Source organism: Colossoma macropomum, unplaced genomic scaffold (genome assembly GCF_904425465.1).
Source record: "Colossoma macropomum unplaced genomic scaffold, Colossoma_macropomum, whole genome shotgun sequence".
Taxonomy (NCBI): Eukaryota; Metazoa; Chordata; class Actinopteri; order Characiformes; family Serrasalmidae; genus Colossoma; species Colossoma macropomum.
The window spans coordinates 4,903,710-4,924,693 of NW_023494789.1; the positions used below are offsets into that span (position 1 = coordinate 4,903,710).

The window sequence follows — 20,984 nt, forward strand, 5'->3', positions numbered from 1 at the left end:
GATGAAGATATAAAGACAATAGCAAATAATTCACTTACTTCCTCGCAAGATGTGTCCTCATCATGTTTTGACTGAGTTCTCTTTGAATAGTCTGTCAATGCACTCACAGTCATCAGATTCATCCTGTTGGGGAAGGGGTGCAATTATTGTTCTGTGCAATTACACCTTTCCACCACAGAGGTCTCCAAATCCCCAAATCTTACACAGTGTAGCTTTAACTCCCACTTTACTATCAATAACCCAATGAATCGTTGTGGAACAACTTCTAAAAGTTCTTGAGTTAGTGCTTGAAGTAGTTATTGAACATTGGCAGGCTGACCATGAATGAAATAAAGTCAATGCTCCTTTCTCATCCTCTCTGTCTACATCCACACTGACGGTTAAATACAGTTAGCTGGCTACATACGTAACCAGGACCAATGAACAGCTAAAAGGTTAGAAAGATAAAGAGGAGAGAGAGAGAGAGAAAGTTGCGAGTTGGGTTGGAACAATAATGTGCATCATCTGGGGAGCCCTGAGAAGCAGGTTGGGGACCACAGTCTACACTCTTAAATGTACTAAAGGTGCTAAAACATTGTAATAAAGCCCAAGAAGAACCATATTGGCTCCCTAAGGAACCTTTTAGTGAATTGTTCTTAAAAAACATTTTGATGCAACTCATTTGTTCAGTAGGGTTGGAATCCCCATTAACATGACACTAGACAAACAATATGCTGATATGTTATTATAATCATGATAAATTATGCCACAGTACACTTTTCTGAGCATATGGTGGAATTCATCCGAGCTAAAAGAACACTAAACAACCGCATGCATCATGAAAAATACCAATTTAGAGATTCTGCAGAGAGCATTATTTTGTTATATAACAAGATAACTTATTTTATTAGTTTATTATCAGTGTTGGGATAGTTATCTTAACCTTTTAATTATACAGAAATCTTGATAAATTTAATTTCTAAGAGACCAGTAATAGAGGTTTCGATCCTCTTTCTAATTATTATATCCAGTACAGTGATGATTAAAGATGCCAAAAGGTTTCTTTGGAGTGATGCCACACTTTATTTTTGTTTCTCAAATAACTTTTCAATGGATGGTTCTTTAAAAAACAGTTTTGGTAATGAGATTTGGAGTTGGAAGAAGCTTCTCAAAGTTTAAAGAACTTCCACACAAGTTCTTTACTGGTTAAAGATTTTTCCTAGAACTGTATGTCCAAGCCAAGAACCAAATAGGGACCTTTATTTTTAAGAGTGTACACAACCCTTACATTAAAAAAGATATTCTTCACATTTGCACATCTCACTCACAGAAACAGTTCTTTAAAGAACCACTAACTGAAAGGTTCTTCAGGGAAAACGTTTTTCTTCTATGGGCACCACTCCAAAGACTTTTTAAGAGTGCAGCTACTGAAGTCTTAAGAGTAAAAAGTGAAGAGCCTGGGCTCAGAGGGGTTAAACTGATGATGATGATTATAATGATGATGAAAATGGAAGCAGGAACAGAAGGTAATGACCAGAGTGGACAAGGATAGAAGATGAGGTTTGGTGAGAATGGTGAGGGAGGGGTTGGGATGGGTTTGTCTTTGTGCCTTTGGGGAGGGGATGTGTAAAGAGGGTTTGCCTTCTACAAATAGCCTCAGCCGAGCTCGTCCTGCCCTCACTCCTGTCTCTCTCCTCTGGGGAGCCTGTCTGTGTCCGAAATGAGCCGCTCCTCTTACGCCTCCTCCCAGTCCTCCTCGTACCGCCGCGCCTTCGGTGGCCCTGGTTTCGTCACCCCACCCATGTCCCGGGCCATGTTCAGCCGCTCCTCGCTGGGTGGCTCTGGGGGCTCCCACGTCAGCTCCCGGGTCTACGAGGTGACCAAGACGGCCTCGAGCTCTCCCAGCTACTCCGGCTACCGCGCCTCCTCCTACGCCCTCCCCAGCCTGTCAGCGGGCGTATCCCGCTCGTATGCATCTGGCCTGGGTGAGACGCTGGACTTCAACCTGGCCGACGCCCTCAACCAAGAGTTCCTGCAGACGCGCACCAATGAGAAGGCCGAGCTGCAGCACCTGAATGACCGCTTCGCCAGCTACATCGAGAAGGTGCGCTTTCTTGAGCAGCAGAACCAGGCCCTGGTGGTGGAGGTGGAGCGGCTGAGGGGCCGCGAACCCACCCGCATCGCCGACCTCTATGAAGAGGAGATGAGGGAGCTGAGACGGCAGGTGGAGGTCGTCACCAACCAGAGGTCCCGTGTGGAGGTGGAACGCGACAACCTGGCCGACGACCTGCAAAAGCTCAAGCTCAGGTAAAGGGGAGCTAGGGGTCAAAGAACTAGAATAAGGGTGGATTATATCTGTTACTACATGTTTAATAAGGATTTATAACAGTGAAAATGTGGAAGTATGTATTGGATACCATATAGATGCATGTATGCTACATCTGGAAGATGCACTTGTATGCTTCAGTATAGTATATGATACATGTATTCAGTTCTGTGTAATTTAGCACAAAAGTGTGAGTTTATATGTATTGTTTACACTACACTTATCAGTTCCTTTCAGAAATAATAAAAGGCTGGAGGCATGGAGTAGGGGGGATAGGATACTTTTAGCTGCTAGCTGTTACAGTATGTTCAATAACTGCCTTTTTAAAAGGATTAGAGTTTATGCTAAGACCGGGCAATATGGCAAAAGTATAATAGACTTTTTTCACAATACATGATACACATTACAGTGTATACAGTTTGGAACAATGTACAATGATTGAACAGAATGATTTTTATTCAACATTTTATATATGGTAACTACACCAAATCCAATTAAACAGGGCTATTTATTAGTTTTGGGATAGTTATTCAAAAAATGTAATTCATTACAAATTACTAATAACTTCTCTCAGTCTCTACTGCGCATTACTGATTACGTCATGGAAAAGTAAACTCACTATTATTACTTTACTTCTGTTAATCTCTTAAACCATACAAATCTGTATCAAATAGAAAGTCCTCTCAGTACTTTAGAGAAAAATAGCCAATCAGAGTAAACTTAATGTTAAAGGGCCATCACTGTCACTGCCTTTGAACAAGATACAGGCAGTTAGGCTTGAAAACTTAAACTAGCCACTAGAAAAGGTTTAAAAACAGCTGCTTTCATATTATCTTTATTAATAAGATGTAATGCCTACAGAGTTTTTCCTAAAGAATGGCCTGTTTATTAGGTGAGACTGTGGCTCTCTCTTCTGTAATACTGGGATCTTTATCCATCAGTTTCATATTAGATGCTTTGACAGATTGACAGTTCTTATCGAGATGATTTTAAGGCACTTCCTGCGCTCACGCTACTCACATTCACAGTCAGCAGCTAGCACATGCACAAATTACATACAAAAACACAATAGAATAATCTATACGGAGTTTTTGGTACAGTATGTAATACTGTACCAAATAATAAAAGATACTGTATGTCTATGCAGTCCATATATGGCAGCTAAGCTGCAAATACATCATGTTTTGAATTCATTGCTTTAGTGATATCATGAAAACTATGCATTTAAATACTGTAAAAAATAGAAAAAAATACTTCATGTGGTAACAAGCATTAACTAGTTTTATTCAACTTAAACACTTCAAATGAACAATTTCTTCAATAAAAAGTAATTTTGAGTTGAATAAAACTAGTTCATTTGCTTGCTATCACATGAAGTATTTATTTCAAACTGATGAACCATATTTTACAGTGCATATGTCTGCCTGTAGCAATTTAGCCCCGCCCATTTTTGGTGAAGTTATAAGCAGGGTTTCAGCGTATAGCTGCTGTCAGAACAAAACCTTGTATCTCCATTTTTGTCACTTTTCTCTTTTTGACATAATTTGAAGACTGTTGTCCTTTACGTTGTATGTAAATTTCCTGATGAATGGACTGAAGGAAACAGCCCAAAATGACGTGGAAAAAAGTCTGGTTCCATAGACTTGCGTTAAAAGTAAAGTATGTTCTTTCTTTCTCCTATAAAGTTACTATTTTGGAGATACAAGGTTTTGATCCGACAACAGCAACGTGCTGCTTTTGAATGAGACAAAACAAAAGGCAGCCAGTCAGATGCTATTTTCATATGTCAGCCCTAAGCGTACAATAAGACAAGCAGCCTGTTAAATTCTAAGGGATTAACAGAGGTTGGAAAATGGTCATGTAAAAATGATTTGCAACACCAAACCATACAATCCTTATAGGGGAAAAAATTTAAATACTCAAAAAATTGCTTAATATAGGCTCTTTAAGTACTGGCAATGTCCACAATGCTCAGAAAAGCATATTGTGACATAATTTATTGAAAACAATCGCATACTGTCATATTACAGACCCCTAGTTTGTACCACTGTTGTGAAATTATGAACTGTATACCATATTGAAGCATGCATTCACTTTAGTTAGAGTTCATACAGAAAGTATGAGAAAATTCACTATATTGTGTCACAAATTATATACTTTCCTGTATCTTGTCAGAACTCAAAACACATTACATAACTGTCCTTATCAACTGACATTCAGGGCCAGCGGGGTCAGACACTTACTATTGCCCCCAAGCAACGCACAAAAACACGTGCACTCCCTCTGCTCCCCTCAGGCCAGCGCTGACATAGTGAGGACACAGTAAACAGTAGCCAACAACACAGGAACTTGTGCTACAGCTAAATTAATACGCTGAAGCTGGCAGTGATGCAGCAGATTGTGACTCTTGTGGCACCGAGGGAAAAAACACTGTAAAGCTCATTCTAGAAGAGCAGAGATGTCGTTTGGACACAAGGTTACCAGCATCCAGAGTTATTTCTGTACAGCTGTCTGTAATGTGGTGCAGCGTCCTCAGATGCTGTGTGCTTGTGTGTGTGTGATACATGTGTCATCATGTGTTTATATTCACAGACTGTTTCTCAGCCAGTGGATAAAGCCTATGCTATATTTAGGCATGGCTCTGAGCTCAGGCTGCCACGCTGCTGGGTGGATGCTCTAAATGTTTAGCGCCAGAACATGGCCTGCAGTTGAGTTTGGAGAGAGGGGTGGAGGAGTAGTGAGCATGTGAGAGGGATCAGCTTTCACTGCTGGGGTTAGAAATGCAGTGAAGGGCTGCAAAGCACAGGTGTAGTGCATTTGTTAGAGAATTACCTCCGACTACAGCTAATAGTATTTAAGGTAAAAGTCTGATATGAATGCTGATATGAATGCCTATTAATAGAATAGCTTTTCAAAGTTTTAAGCATGTTTCCTTTGGCAGTTTACAGTAACTTAAAGTAAAAGTTTGAACAAATGTAAAGCTAATGAAAGCTAGTAGCCACAATCATAACTGGTGGCTGCTAATATCCATTTAATATTCAATTTTTCTGACTTAACTGGTCTTTTAACTTAACATATTCAAGACTAATAAGGTTTATTTTATTGTAAACAATATCAGATGACATCTGTGACACAGCTGCTTTGGGAATAATGGCATGCTTCACAAATTTGTTCTTCACCTGTTGCACCAGCTGAATGCAAGATTAATTATAAGCTAGTTTGAACATGAACTGCCTCTACATTCATATTTACTCAAAATGCCCCACAACAGTAGAAATATGACTGATATACTTTACCTGAACTAACTGTGTAATACAGAAAGATGACTGTTAGTTACCTTCATATTTATGGCTCTAGCTTTTTCTGTTTTGTTTGGCTGCAGATGGTGAAAAACATCATCTGTGCAAGAACTGAAATCTGATGTATCATTAGTTTTAAACAACTCTCAACTTGTTCTGGATAAACTTTACATCCAGCCTGACTCACGATCAGACTTACATTCAGCTGGTGCAACTGCCTACTGTTCATACCAGGGAAGAGTAGGCAGTTGCACTGCCCACCTACTGTCTGCACACTTAAAAATGATAGTTCTTCAAGGGTTCTTTAGTAAAGAAAGTGGTTCTATATAGAACCATGAACACTCAAAGAACCCTTTGCATGATTAAAGGGTTCTTTGCATCGTGAAAGCGTTCTTCAGATTGATGGAGAATGTGCTGCAGATGGTTCTATATAGAACCTTTTTGAAAAGGGTTCTTCTACAGTAACAAACCTGACACCATAACAATAGAAGAACCCTTTTTGGTGCCATATAGAACCCTTTTCAAAAATACAGTACATATACAGCACATTTTTCATCAACGTGAAGAACATTTTCACGATACAAAGAACCCTTGAATAATGCAAAGGGTTCTTTGAACATACATGGTTCTGTATAGAACGTCTTTGCTAAAGAACCCTACCCAGCCTACTGTTCATACCGAGTAAGATACTTTAATGAACCTTTAATGAAGCTAAATACACTTGAAATATTACCTTTTTTGCTTTATATTTTTATATTAACACAAAACCTTTTGGTAATTTGAATCAAAATATTTAAAATACAGACGCTCTGTATGTGATTCTGTAAATTGCAGTTTTACACTAAAAGCTGGATAATTACTTAAATCTAAAGCCTAACAGGGAGTGTTACTAGAGTAGCCTGTTAGCTAGCTACCCTGCTGAGCTGTTCATGCTAAATTAACTAGTTCAGCAAAACCGTGTTCTGTGTTCAGCCTATTTTTTGATCTCATACTGTAAATTTTAACTACCAAAATTGGAAGTTAAAATTTAATCCTTGAATGGAGTTTAATGTACTGTAAAAGTAATCCAGGATTAAAATGTTGGTTTAAATGTAACCCTGATTATTTTTTAACTAGGCTTGATTCTACAAGATTAATAAATAAACCTTGATTTAATCAATTTAAAGTTTAAGCTGAATCCTTGTTGGTGCCACCCACCCTTAAAGTATTTTTATCTTACCTTTTTAAAAACGTAGTTCATATCTCTGGTCATGTTACACATCATATTTTTGATGGGAGTGTAATCCTTTTGTCCGCCTCTAAAACTTATTCTGATTTTGGCTACATCACTGTGTGCCAGCAGGAGGGGAACGATAAAATTAACCAATAATATCATGTTTCACCTTCCCAACCGCGACCCTCACCTATCATAGACTATCTGCACCCTGTAGTAAACAAAATGGTTTTGTCTTATGTATATTTTCCCATTGAATGTCCTGGATGTTTAGCAGTCACCATACAAATAATGCTGCATACAAGCTACAAACCAGCTAAAACGGCTGTGCACTGAAATGATGTTGCATGAAAGTAAGTCTACTATTGAACTTCAAGATGTCCAGAGCCTCTTAAATACCACATTTGACAAAGCCAGCTGGTTTGTTTGGGGTATTTTGATGAGGTCGCTAGTCTAAAGATGGTAGTTCAGTGCGCAGCAGAGTTAGCTTGCATGTAGCAATACTTGTATTTCGGCTCCTTAATGAACTCGTAATTCCGAGGATCCAATGACGTTCGGCAGAGAAATGTCCATATGTTAAAATGTATCTGCACCAGAATATTTTGTTTACCACAGGACGTGATGGGGCAATTTTTGAAAACGCCATTCATTTTTGTCATAGAGAAAAGCAGCTCCTAATATGGGCATGACATTGACCACAGAGTGACGACACAACCTCAGAAGTCTGTGGAACAAAAACCCTCAGCTACCTCACAGACCCTCAATGATACTTGGAAATGCATCTTAGTATGGAACGCATTATGATTTCTGATTCAGGGTCACTTTAACTGGAAAGGAACAGTGAGAAAGTTCAAATTTCAAAGTTCAAATGTCTCCAGTTTTCCATGGTCAGTATATGGCTGTCTTGCTCTGGCGCAGCCATAATTATCACAAGCAAAGGCAACAAAACCAGACCTTGGGAAGCAAACTGTTCGAACAGGCTTTTGTATAAAGGAAGTGATTGACACACACATACACAAACACAGTTTACATTTCCTCAGCTTTTCTTCCTATTCAGGACGCAGTATCAAGGCATCTTTGGCCTCATGCCCTGGAGAAGAGGGAGTGTGTGTATGAGCGAGGGAAAGAGAATGAGAGAGTGCTCGCCTCTATAAAAGGAGAGGAAAGAAGTGGCCTTCATAAATATAAGCTTCATATCTCTGTATTGTCCCTCGCTGCAGGCTCCAGGAGGAGATCGCACAAAGAGAGGAGGCTGAGAACAACCTTGCAGCTTTCAGAGCTGTACGTATTACTCTCATAGTGGAACACCAAGTTCTCCATGCTTTTAGAGCTTTACCTAAGAAAGAGCATTTGGATTTCCTTGTTTTTTCACTTTTTCAAGGGGTCCAAGCACTTTGAGTGGGAACCCTCAAGTTTAGTTAAGCTTATGTTACTTTATATAATGTAATAGGGGTCCAAGCACTTTGTGTGGGAACCCGCAAGTTTTGTTAAGCTTATATTATATTATATTATATTATATTATATTATATTATATTATATCATAGGGGTCCAAGCACTTTGTGTAGGAACCCTCAAGTTTTGTTAAGCTTATATTATATTATATTATATTATATTATATTATATTATATTATAGGGGTCCAAGCACTTTGTGTAGGAACCCTCAAGTTTTGTGAAGCTTATATTATATTAGTGTATTATATTATTGTATTATGGAGTGTAGTGTGAAATAATGATATCTCAATAAATCTTTACTGTCATTAATCCTATACTAAAATCTCTTAATTAAACAGGATGTGGATGCTGCCACACTGGCCCGTCTGGATCTAGAGAGGCGCATAGAAACTCTGCAAGAGGAAATCGCCTTCCTCAAGAAGATCCACGAAGAGGTCAGATCAGCCTATGCTTATTAAAACATAAACACACATTGGTGTTTCCTGTTTTTGTGAGGTGTTTCCATTGATTTTTTTTAAATGTTGCTAGTCCAAGTAGAACATGCTTTTGGTGATGTTTCTATTCTCACATTTCTCATGGCGTCACACTGTATAGCTGCCATTTTGAGGACTGAATCAGAAGTAACTGTGCTGTGCGATGCCTTCAATTCGCTGTGCTTTGTGAATGATTAAACTGCAAGACGCGTCAGAAGCCGAGAGACGAGAGACATACAGACCTTTAATTCAGTGTTCTCGAACTCCAGGCTTGGAGCCGCTGCACTGTATAGTTCAGTGTTTCTCTCTGCTGTTCACACCCGTTTAGCTCAAGAAGGGATTCGTTAGCTAATAATATCAGGTATTTTAACCAGGAAACCACAGTTATGCAGTGAAGGTTTCAGGACTGGAGCTGAACTCTGAACTAACTGCACCAGCAAACTTACAGAATCACGTCTGTTGAAACACGACGTCGTTTTCCGACCCACAACATTCAGTCTGATATTTAACGTTTATGTTTCTCCATTCAAACCTCATTTAAATCTCCAGAAACAGAGAGTGAAGTTATACCAGCTGTCTGCAGCTCCGTTAGGGGGACGACTGCTAACATTAGCTAAAGTTATCTAAAGGCCGGCGTTTTTCACTTCTGTGTTGATTAGCTGATGTTGTTACCCTCCTATGATGACAGCGTTTATCTCCTCTTTATGCAACACCATGGGGTCCTTTACCCGCCCTGACGTGAAGAGCCGGTGGGCTTCTGTGCTTTTAAATGCTTTGAGAGACTCTCCAGAATATGGAGAGGGGCTGAGTATGAGATAAATATAAATGTCAAGACAACACAAATTTTGTAGCTTTTCCGCCAGTTTAAGTGGGACCAGGAGTTCAGGGGGAAACTGTATAAGGATCTCAGCCTATATCATGGAATTTGTCAAGGTAACATTTTTTCTCTTCCAGAGTAAGGAGAGTAATTTCCCCCTTTTTCCCCTCTAGTTACATTCGTGCGGAGCAGCAAAGCCAGAAATTCGGTCCCAAATATAGCAGCCAGAACAGAAAAATCACAACTGAAACCCTAGGATAGCAATATCATTGCATTTTCACAGCAGTTGGACAGATAATTTTCAAGATTCACCACAAACCTCAATACACAAATGTGTGTATAAGTGACAGAATTCACAACTATATATTTTTTAATCTCTTCATACTTTATTAGCAGCCTGGCTAGCTCTCACACTGAAAGCCACAGCTTCCACATGGTGGGATTAATTTTAAAGCACCCTTTCTCATGTAAAAACAAATTTTCCTTGCTTGTAGTATGTAACAATGTTAAAGTTTCAAAATGTACTGTTCACTTCCCGGTCCATACAGTTTATTGATTTAAACTAAGCTGCAAAACCAGCCTGTTTTAGATTAATTGTTTTTGTTCTGTGTCATGAAAACATATTTACATGTATCTGCAGTTTAGCCCCGCCCATTCACGCTGAAGTAACAAGGAATGTTTCAGCCTAGATTGCTTTCTGAATGAGGCACAATACAGGGCAGCCAGCAGGGGTCATTTACATACATTAGTCTTAATTGCACATTAAGAAAAACAAGCCAGTTTATTTTGTAAGGCATAAAGAAAGAAAATGGTCACGTATAAATGGACTATGATATTTTTTGGTACATAAAACCACACAAATGTCATAAGTGGATATCATGGAAAAAAATTAATACAAGAGAAATGTAGGACATGGGCCCTTTAACACAACTACAATATACCTACCACTGTAAACAAGTCCATATCAATGCATATTAGTTCAAGTGAATTTTTTGGTGCCTTTTTATTTACAGACTAATCAAAAATGTACTATAGATGTTATGTATATAAGAGATATACATTTGTGCTGATCTGTGCGGTTCTACTACAGTTTGGCAGCGTTTGTCTCTTTCATCATATTCACATAATATATAGATGCATATATTTTAATGTATTTATGATGAAAAGTTCATCTGATTTAAACAACAACAAAGAAACTGTACTGAATTAAATGGGTTTACATCATTTTTACCAAACTTTTACAGCAAATATAACAACCCGCCTTTGCAACGTTACCGCTTACCCTACCTAAGGGGTAAGTTGTAACATTTGTACTCGTGTCATGTTCATCTGAATAGTTCATAAACGGTAGATGCTGGAAACAAGGCTTACATTTTTGTTTGCAGCAGAGATGTGTAGGTTGCTTGTATAAAATAATTATACATACTGCTCAGATATTTTTAAAGTCATTAGCAAAAACCATGTGATAGGTTGTGCCCTGCTCTCCCACAGTGTAGGTAACAGCTGCTGTGCTACATCTAACCCAACCACTCAGGAACCAACCTGAAAACGTTTTACTTTTTTCAACTAAATTATTTGTCCTCTGGGGATCAGCCAAGTGACCCCAAAATGTCCGAATGGTCTTCTTTTCTACCATACTGGGAACATTTTGTCCCCACAAAGAGCTAAATATACAGCCACACAGTGATTATTTCCTCTGAGCATCTTGTGAGAGTGTGATCGTCAGGGCTTAATTACAGGGCTGTATCTGTTACTGCAGACTGCACTGCCGCTTTCAAGTACAGTATGACTGGTCACGATTAAAGGGCCAAATGTACACAAGCAGAGAGTCCATCACGAGTCCTATTATGACCGCAGCTATGCTTATAGCTTCATTTGAATACTAACAGACATCTCTCTCCCTCTGTATGTTCAGGAGATCCGTGAGCTGCAGGCTCAGATGCAGGAGACTCAGGTGCAGATCCAGATGGATCTGTCCAAGCCGGACCTGACAGGCGCGCTGAGAGACATCCGCTCTCAGTACGAAGCCATCGCTGCCAAAAACATCGCCGAGGCTGAGGACTGGTACAAGTCTAAGGTGACAGACAGTAACGGATATACAGAGAGAAGAGAGAGGAGAGGAAAACTTAACTTTATTTATACAGTGTCCTCTCTTTAAAGGAATACGGTTTTCATGTACTCAGTAAAAGAACATTCATAAAGTTAAAAATAGAAGGTGAAGAAAATATATATATATATATATATATATATATATACATATATATATATATATATATATATATATATATTCTATTACTTTACTATATTATATATATATGTTCTATTACTAAGTACAGAATTATTGTCTGTTGTAATCGACCATATATAACCGAGAAAGCAGAGAGAAATCATGTTGGAAAAAACCCTACATATTCATTCTAAGGGCCAGATTCATAAAATTGTCTTAAGAAAGAAAATCTTCCTTTTTCTTAACTTCACTCTTAAGAAAAAGCTACAAGAAGTTGTTATTTTTCTAAAATATTATTAAGAATTTTCTTTTTTTCTTGTCTTAACAATTTTCTCAAGAATAATTCTAAGAACAAGTGGTATTTTTAAAAATATTATTTTCTTAAATGTTTTCTTAACCTTGCGATAGACTCTGTCTGACACTGTCTTAGGCTGTAAAAGTTGACAAGGTCAGCGTCTAAATTTATCACGGACGCTGCCTCTGCTACTCCTGCTCATCCTCGTCCGTCACCCCACAGTTATCATGTTTTTCAATGATTTTTTTTCCTGTTGGCTGTTTCTTCCACCATCATTTCTGGTTCTTGTTTGCTAATTTTTTTTTAAACGCTTGGATTAATGTTTTTTCCCCATTTTGCTCCTCTGAACGGATTAAACTAAATAACGGAAATAACAATTAATACAAATTCAAAATGTATCTCGCATCGTTTATGGTACATGGTAAAATACAAAGTTGCATACAAGAAAACAAAAGAAAATCTTAAGAAAATCTTAGGAAAGTAATTAAGATTGCTTTCAGAGAATATTTGAGAACTTAAGTTTATTAAGAACATTATGTACTTATTAGTGTTTATCTTAGGAACCTTCCCAAGTTTTTTCTTAAGAAAGCTTTCGTGAATTCGGCCCCAGTTTCTAGGCATGGATTAGGCCTTGTCTTGGACTGAACTGTAGTGTCAATAGTAAATAACAATTGGAGTTTTTCTTTCTAGGCCTAGGTGTAATCTAGATATGGAAAACTGGCCTTGAAAATATGATAAGGCAGCTTTAGGTAATATAAAACTGAATAAACAATGACAAATCAATAGACAAATAAATATACAATAATAATAAAAATGAAAAACAAGATTAAAACAGTAATAGTACAACAGATAAAATTAGCCGGGGAATTCGTGAAACTGTATCTTAAATAAAAACTAGAATAAAATGACTACTTTTAAAAATATAGTATCTAAAGTTCTGAAAATTAATTGGTAGATTGTCCCTTAATTTTAGAGCTCTGCATGCAAATACCTTTTCTTCCTGCTGTAGAAAAAACAAACGGTGTCATCAATGCAATGCACTGTTTTTATAAAGCACCAAAAGCTAATTGAGTGCTAATGACAAACCCATGTGGAGAATCTTCAGCCTGCTAAATGTGAGTGAGTGAATCAGTCAGTCAGTTAATTGGGTAGATACATACATGAGGCACTTCACTAACAAACACTGCAGCTTAATAAAGTCAGGATACAGTCACATAGGAAATCCGTATGTTTAACTCGGCTGTAACACTTTCCTTTTACTCTTTGACCCCAGGTGTCAGATCTGAACCAAGCAGTGACCAAGAACAATGAGGCACTGAAACAGGCCAAGCTGGAGACCATGGAGTTCAGACACCAGATTCAGTCCTACACTTGCGAGATTGACTCGCTGAAGGGCACTGTGAGTTTCATACATACCTCATCAACATGCAGTCTGTACCGTTCATAGACCACTGCTTAAAGGTTTGGAACTGCATGTTATATTAATAATTGCTGTTACATGTATCTCCAAAATGGAGGAGGCAAAGACATTATTAGGTTTTAATGTAATTTGATATAGAAATATTTTATTCCAAGTAATTTTGGAGCGTTTTTTGGGTACAGCAATGATGTCTTTAAATGTATTTCATGTATTTGAATTTCATGTCAAGTTATCCATCTTGAGGAATGATGACCATTCACAGTATTAATTTTATAACCATATTTTTGGTGTTGTACAGCTTTCGTTATAATTTTATAACCATCTGCAGCTCTGTTCATCAATCAGGACATCTAAAATGTCTTCATTTTTTACAGATTATTGAAAAATATATGAAGTTGTAGAGCGCTAATATCATATTAAAATGATTTTATAGATGTATCTGCAACAAAACTGTTTTTTTTATTGATAAAAACAGCCATTCCAAACTTTTAAACATTGTGATACCTTAAGAAATGTATTTATGTAGTTTCTTGATAACTTAAAGGAATAAATCTGTTGATTTTAAATGCATTTATAATAGAAACCAATTTGCAGGTGCTAAAGCATGGTATCCGTGGTATCTCTCCCTTTGTTTCTAATCCTTTTTCTTTCATTGTCTCTCCAGAACGAGTCTCTGATGAGGCAGATGAGGGACATGGAGGACCGTCACGGGCGCGAGGCCTCTGGCTTCCAGGACACCATTGCCAGACTGGAGGCTGAGATTGCCAACATGAAGGACGAGATGGCCCGCCACTTGCGCGAGTACCAGGATCTGCTCAACGTCAAGATGGCCCTCGACGTGGAGATCGCCACCTACAGGAAACTGCTGGAGGGAGAGGAGAGCAGGTAGGACCGCAAGCCTGAGGAGCCAGCATTCCCATCTACTTTAATAGAAACACCTACTTTCTGACCACAGTTACAGACTGTAGCTGTTGTTATGCACTTTGTCAGCTGCCCTCTTTTTCATTCATTAGTGGTCAGGTTCTGACAAAAGGCCAAGACCACCCTTTCATTTATTAAATATTCTGTCAAAACGACTATTAAGCACAAGTTATGTATTTTTCAGTGTCAGGAAAAAAACAGAATTACACAATTTCAACAGCTAATTATATCAAATGTCTCAGAATGTCTTCCATTCTTTTCAGGAGACTTGCTTTCAGCTTTTCAAAGAAATCTACAGTGATATTTTCCCATTCTTCTTGTCAACACCTCCAGAAGTAGAGGTGTTAGAAGTTGGTTGCATTTTGTCCTTCTCACGATCCAAATGATCCCAATTACAAATTAAGATTCATCAGTCCATAAAACCTTACTCCACATCTCAGATGTCCAGTTTTGATTTTCTAGTGCATTTCTTTGTCTATTTCCCACTAATAATTTCTTCTTTGGTTACTAAAATATTTTAATGTGTTTAGCAAAATGTCACAAGCAACTCAGCTGAGCAGTGCATTTACAGTCCTGCAGCAAATGATCCTGTGTGGAGCACAGAATAAAACTAATTAAGTTAATAAGAAAGAGATTTAATCAAACCACTTTGGTATCCTTTAAATGTGCGGTGGCAGGATTTTTAAGCTAAAAAAAAAAAACAATCAATAATAAAGCATTACAAGAGCATTAGCAAATAGGCTGCAGTCATCAGGCTGTGTGAGCTCCTGTTGTGGTTAAAGCAGCTTTGCCCAAGACTCGTCCCTTTCAAATCCACAAAGAAATGTTACAAAAGCCGACTAATCAAACAGAAATGATTATAATAACACAAAATACCAGTCAAATGTTTGGACACATCTGACTTAACGTATATTTTTCAAAGCTATGCTTAAATGCTTAAAATGCATTTTGAATTCTTTGTTGAAACGCCTGCTAAACAAGTAGTATTCAGACACAGGAGGGTCTCAGTGTATGTGGAACAACCACAGGCCTTTTGGAAAAGTGTCCGAGGTGGCTCCTCACGAAGCTGCTTGGAAGAACACCAAGAGTGTACAAAGTTGCATCAAGGCAAAGTGGTCTCTGCATAATGCTATATATGGTATTTCATAGTTTTGTGGTATTCACTATTATTGGAAAATGTTAAAATAGTACAAAATACTAATACTTGGTTTTGTACAGTTACAGCAACAAAAAGTGTCATTACAAAAAGTAATAAGCCACTACAAGCCACCAGAACAGCTTAAGTGTGACTTGGCATCTATGGATCTGCACTGATCTTCCAAGAGATATTCCATCAGTTGGTGTTCTGAAAATGGTGGTGGAGAGTGCTGTGTAACACATCAGTCCAAAATTTACCATAGGTGTTTAATTGGGTTATAACATATAATTTACATCACTTTCGTACTCATCAGACTATTCAATGGCTCCTTGTGTCCTGTGGATGAGGGTCCTGTCATCCTGGAAGATCCATCAAGATAATTTTAGATGTTTTATCATAGCATAACGGTGATCAGTCAGAATTATGCTGTATTGATCTGCAGTGACCCGTCCCTTCAAGGGGACAAGTGAACCCAAACCATGCTGTACTGGTGGCTCGCAGTGGTTCAGCACCTTACTAATAACTTGTAATGTTGTTTCCATACACTTTTGTTTCTGAGCATCTCTCAAGTCTAATTTTGTTTCTTTTTCTTCACCCAATAGGATCACGCTGCCCATGCAGACCTACTCCACCATAAGCTTTAGAGGTAAGAGGAAAAATACATTTGGCTTAAACTTGCATCTTTTCGCAGCACAGCAAAGTGTTACTCTGCTACACATCATCAAACACCACATGGGGGCACTGTGGTCCACATATACAGAGCGAGCTGACAAAATGACCCAGAAGGTGGAATGAGTGTGACTGGGTGACTCAAGGCCATAGACAGGGATTACAAATTAGCCATTAAAAATGAGGTTTCTAAAAGACTGAAGAGAAGCATTTAGGCTCTGTAGACCTCCGAAACTTCATAAATAGACCACTAAATCCAATAATCAGTACTTAGGACCAGGACCAACAGGGAATTCCAGCTTAAAACTGGAGATCAGTAGGCTATTTGTTGTGTATTCTGCAGTACACAACTGCAGACTGCAGTATTCTGTAGCATAGTGTTGTATCCCTCAGTCTCATCGGTGTTCTCACACTACATTACCCAGCATGCATTGCACTGATCAATCATACAACGTTTAGGAATCCCTGTGGTGTCACTGATCTGCAGGCTAATACATATAGGCTATAGGCTAATAAATAAGCATTAATGTAAGATTAGTGTAACTCAGTATTTGGGCAAAGTTGTAAATAAAACAAACAGCAATTCTGTCTTTATTCAACACAGATGGCAGAGTAATGTAGTAAGAAGTAAAAAAGCCATACTGTAAGTAAGGTATAGCCAGCTACCTTGCTAACGTGCTCTGACGAGTCATTTCTATCATCTGAGTAATATGTTCTCTCCGCTGTAATGATGATTTGAAGACAGTTGCTATAGTTATATGACAGGAATAAAACATTCAGCTTCCTAGCAGTAACGTTAGCCATCCGCCTTCCTTCTACACTCACAAGCTAACCATAAAAACCATTTCAAAATAGCCTACCCCTCAAAAATCTGCCCAAAGCAAGTGTAGTTTTTTTTTAAAAGTTCCTCTTTTAATATAAAAAAAGTTCCTCCTCCCTTCAAGATACATCATCAGAAGGACGTTCCTAGTCTTTTAACTAGAAAATCCCACTCTGGAGGCCACGGCGACACCGCTGTAGGATGTGTTTTCAACATATGGCTGCTGTCAGAAGAAAACCTTGTATCTCCATTTTTGTTGTTTTTCAGTTTTTGACATAATTTAAAAATGCCTGTTGCCCTTTAAATTGTATGTAACTTTACATTGTATGTAGATTTTATGATGAACTGACCAAAAGAAATGACCCAAAATGACTTGGAGGAAAAAAGTCTGGTTCCATTGACTTAGATTACAAGTAAAGTAGGTTTTTTCCTTCTCCTGTAAAGTTACCATTTTGGAGATACGAGGTTTTCTTCCGACAACAGTGATACTTAGCAGCGGTTCCATTTTTCTTTGGCCAGAGTTTCCCTTATAAGTGCTTTAATGGATTCTTGCATGTGCAATATTTGTACATCAGTTTCAGGAAATGAATTATGAGTTGCACAAGTGTGCTTTGGACTGTTCTAAAGATTGGATGTAAACAAAAAGTGGTTTTACAGCTGGGGTATAATAAAAATTCAACAGAGGCAATTAGTGGTTGATTACGTCAGTTATGAAAAAGTGAACATAGAACTTTAGTCCTCTGTAATATCCATGATTCACACAGTCATTCTCACAGATAACAACAGGATGTGGCTGATATTGTTTCATTGCATCATTGAAGAAGAAAATTCTTGGTGCACCGATGGAACTTTGACTGTATTAGAATCAAACAACAGTTAAAGTAAAAATATATGAAATGGTCTGACATGGTTGATATCAAAGGTCAATATGAAATGGTCCACTGCAGAAAGGTTGTGATATTTACAATGCAAATATAGCCATTTGAATTGCTATCCAATATGACCAATATATATTTCATGTTCATAATGGTAAAATAGTGGTAAATCTGACACCCTGTATGTATTCCTACACCCTCGTGTTATTTAAAAAATACGTTTTAGACCATGTGTTCATCTCAACAGTACTGTAAAACAATGTCTCAGGCATCAGGCAGTGTGTTCGTAACCATTTCAAGTAACAGCTTTCTGTGAGGGAGCTTTCAGAGGCATTAATCCCTTTGGACGTCTGGTTCCTATCACCACCACTGTGAACAATTCTACAGAAATTTGAAATTTTTTACAAAAAATCGGTGAAATTCTCGTTTAACCCCATGTTTGTCACACAGAGACCAGCCCAGAGCACCAACAAAGAGCCTCTGAAATGCACTCAAAGAAAACAGTCCTCATCAAGACCATCGAGACCCGTGACGGAGAGGTAACACACACACACACACACACACACACACACACTCACTCAAAACAATCTCAACTTCTGACACACTACAAGTAAACAAACTGTCAGCATAGGCCTCGTTTGTCATTCAACCTGTGCAGACTTGTCAGGAAAGCTGTGATTATTCCTCCCATACACCTCTGACTGCTGGAACTGGTCCACTGCAGCCTCACTCGCTATACGAGAGTGAGAGAAGTGAATAAGAGGAGATTAAGAACATAATTGGAAACAACCTGGTCTGGTCATGCAGCAGTTTGAATGGCTCCCTGCAGATCAGCATATGAGCTACCCATAAACCGTTTAGTGGCATGGGCGGTTTTAGGGTTTTTACAAAAAAAAAGCCCTTTTTACCTTGTTAATTCGTGTCCTTGGTTACATGAATTATCATACAGCGCCATTTAAAAGACAAAGTTCTTGTTTTTCAGTAATATTTGACTTGGCTATCGACTAAGGCCCAACTGATTTCTACTACCAACACTGACACCAACTTTATGGAGCTAAAAAATCGAATAACTGATAATATTAGCCGCCATTCCCTGCCACGAAAACGTCTTCTGGTTTTTGATTATGTTACTTTGTACCAGGAAGTGGGGAAATATCATGGCTGTGTTTGAAATTCTATGTACTGTATACTGCATGTTACTCATAGTACTCATAGAAGTTTAGAGTATGATTACTATCAATTTGAATAATACCTACGTGATATTTACACTGAGAAAGGCAGCCAATTTAAGTCTTTAGGTTAAATAGACACAATTTAATCATCTGTTTTTACCTCAGCCAAGCCACACTGTATTTCACCTCACACCTTTTCGCTGGAACACAGCAAGTTCCTGAAGTGTTAGTTAGCCGATACCAACTGTGATAAGTTCACTAAAGTGATAAATTCACTAAATGAAGTTGAGCTTGATGTTTATCGACACTTGTCTCAGACACTTCCTATGTGCTTATGTTGTGCTCTGTACCGTCTGCTTTACGGTGCCGGACACTCTCTGCCGGCATAGCAGGGCACTTCTTGTCCCATGTGTGGCAGCCTTTAGCCGGCTACAGTAGTCTTTCTGTGCTTACTTTTTGGCACTAAACAGGGCTGGGTTTCCTGAAAGCATCTTAACACAATGCTGATTCTTAAATGGTAGAGTGAGTACCACAATGAACACTCTCTCTACCAGTTAAGATGGTCTTTACACCAAGATGCTTTGGGAACCTGGGACTAGATAAGAAACTCTGACAAATACATAAGACACTGGCTTTTTACTTCCCTCTGGTGGAACAGAGTTCAGATATAACTCATAGTTAGATAAAACCCACAGGTATTATGAGAATGTATAAGATGAGGGACCAGCTAATTTGCACATTGAGAATCCTAATTTACTTGTGTTAGTTTAGTTTTCGAATATTCTAAAGTTCTGACTCATCCCTAAGTACTAATGTGTACTTACTATCATATACCATGTACTGTATTAAAGGGTCATATGACCACAGAATTATGGGATGCTGTATATGCTGTAGCTCTGGAATGTCTGGTCAAAGTAGTAGGTTATCTGGGTATATTTGGCGTACTGGAGAATTCCATGTTGGCCATATACTGCATACTATTTACTACTTTTGAGCACAGTAAGTACACTAGCAGTGGTTATATGTAGGCTATTAGCTCAGAAACCCTCCCTGATCTATTTAATTCAAAAATAAGTCATGGTACAGAAGAAAAATGCATTGATTCTGTTAACTTTCCTCTATATGTGAATGCTGCTCTGTTCCGCCCCCTACAGGTGGTGAGTGAATCCACACAGCACCAGCAGGACATCATGTAGACCTCCAACAAGGAAGTTAAACCACAGCAACAAACCATTAGGAGTTTCAATAAAACCATTAGGCTAAGCCTTCACAGCCTGTGCTTTTTTCCATTATTACAAACACAGCTTATCAGTGAGGTGAGCGCACTGCTTCACAGAGAGGAAACAAAGATAGAGTTCATGCTTTTTTTTTTTTAATGAACTAAATTCTTAAGGGACCCATGTGGAATATCCCTCTAGTCTTGTCAGAGCGAGGGATCAGGGAAAAAGGGATGGACGCAGGTCAAAAGACAGGGTGGGTAACGTAGGTAATTAAAGGGGGGAAAGGAAGACAGGGAGAGAGAAGGATGGAGGGGGAAAAAGGAGAGAATGAACTCAGACATGATGTGTGTGAGGAGGACACTGCCATGAAGAAATCAGAATAAACCAAAGACGCATCAAGCACCCTAGCCTGGTGGTCCACCTGTTTCATTTGTGTCAGTTTTTGTACATTTTTGTGTGATTTGCAAGGAGACCAGAAATACTGGCACCCCTGGTAATGGTGAGCAGAATGAGCTGTAGAAAAATATTCTTAATTAAAAACAAACCTTTATTTAAGGTATAATAACTAAGAGAGAAAACTAAATCTTACCATGAACAAAAACATTTTTCAGAAATGTATGTGTGCCACAATTATTGGCACCCCTAGAAATTCTTAAGAGTGAAGTCTA

The 20,984-nt window shown here is 38.4% G+C and overlaps 1 protein-coding gene across 1 annotated transcript; it reads left to right on the forward strand.

The window, feature by feature from the left end:
- Positions 1-1,608: 1,608 nt before the first annotated feature.
- Positions 1,609-20,723, forward strand: desmb (desmin b). The gene is made up of 9 exons (XM_036569833.1): positions 1,609-2,286; positions 8,038-8,098; positions 8,608-8,703; positions 11,475-11,636; positions 13,355-13,480; positions 14,166-14,386; positions 16,163-16,206; positions 18,375-18,463; positions 20,251-20,723. Exons 1-9 carry the CDS (start codon positions 1,700-1,702, stop codon positions 20,290-20,292), a joined length of 1,428 nt encoding a protein of 475 aa, XP_036425726.1. The 5' UTR covers positions 1,609-1,699; the 3' UTR covers positions 20,293-20,723.
- The last annotated feature ends 261 nt before the right edge of the window (positions 20,724-20,984 follow it).

Coding starts and splice junctions, on each gene's coding strand:
- desmb (XM_036569833.1), top strand. CDS start 1,700: ATGAGCCGCTCCTCTTACGCCTCCTCCCAGTCCTCCTCGTACCGCCGC. Junction 14,387..16,162: donor CTGGAGGGAGAGGAGAGCAG/GTAGGACCGCAA, acceptor TTCACCCAATAG/GATCACGCTGCCCATGCAGA. Junction 16,207..18,374: donor CTCCACCATAAGCTTTAGAG/GTAAGAGGAAAA, acceptor TTTGTCACACAG/AGACCAGCCCAGAGCACCAA.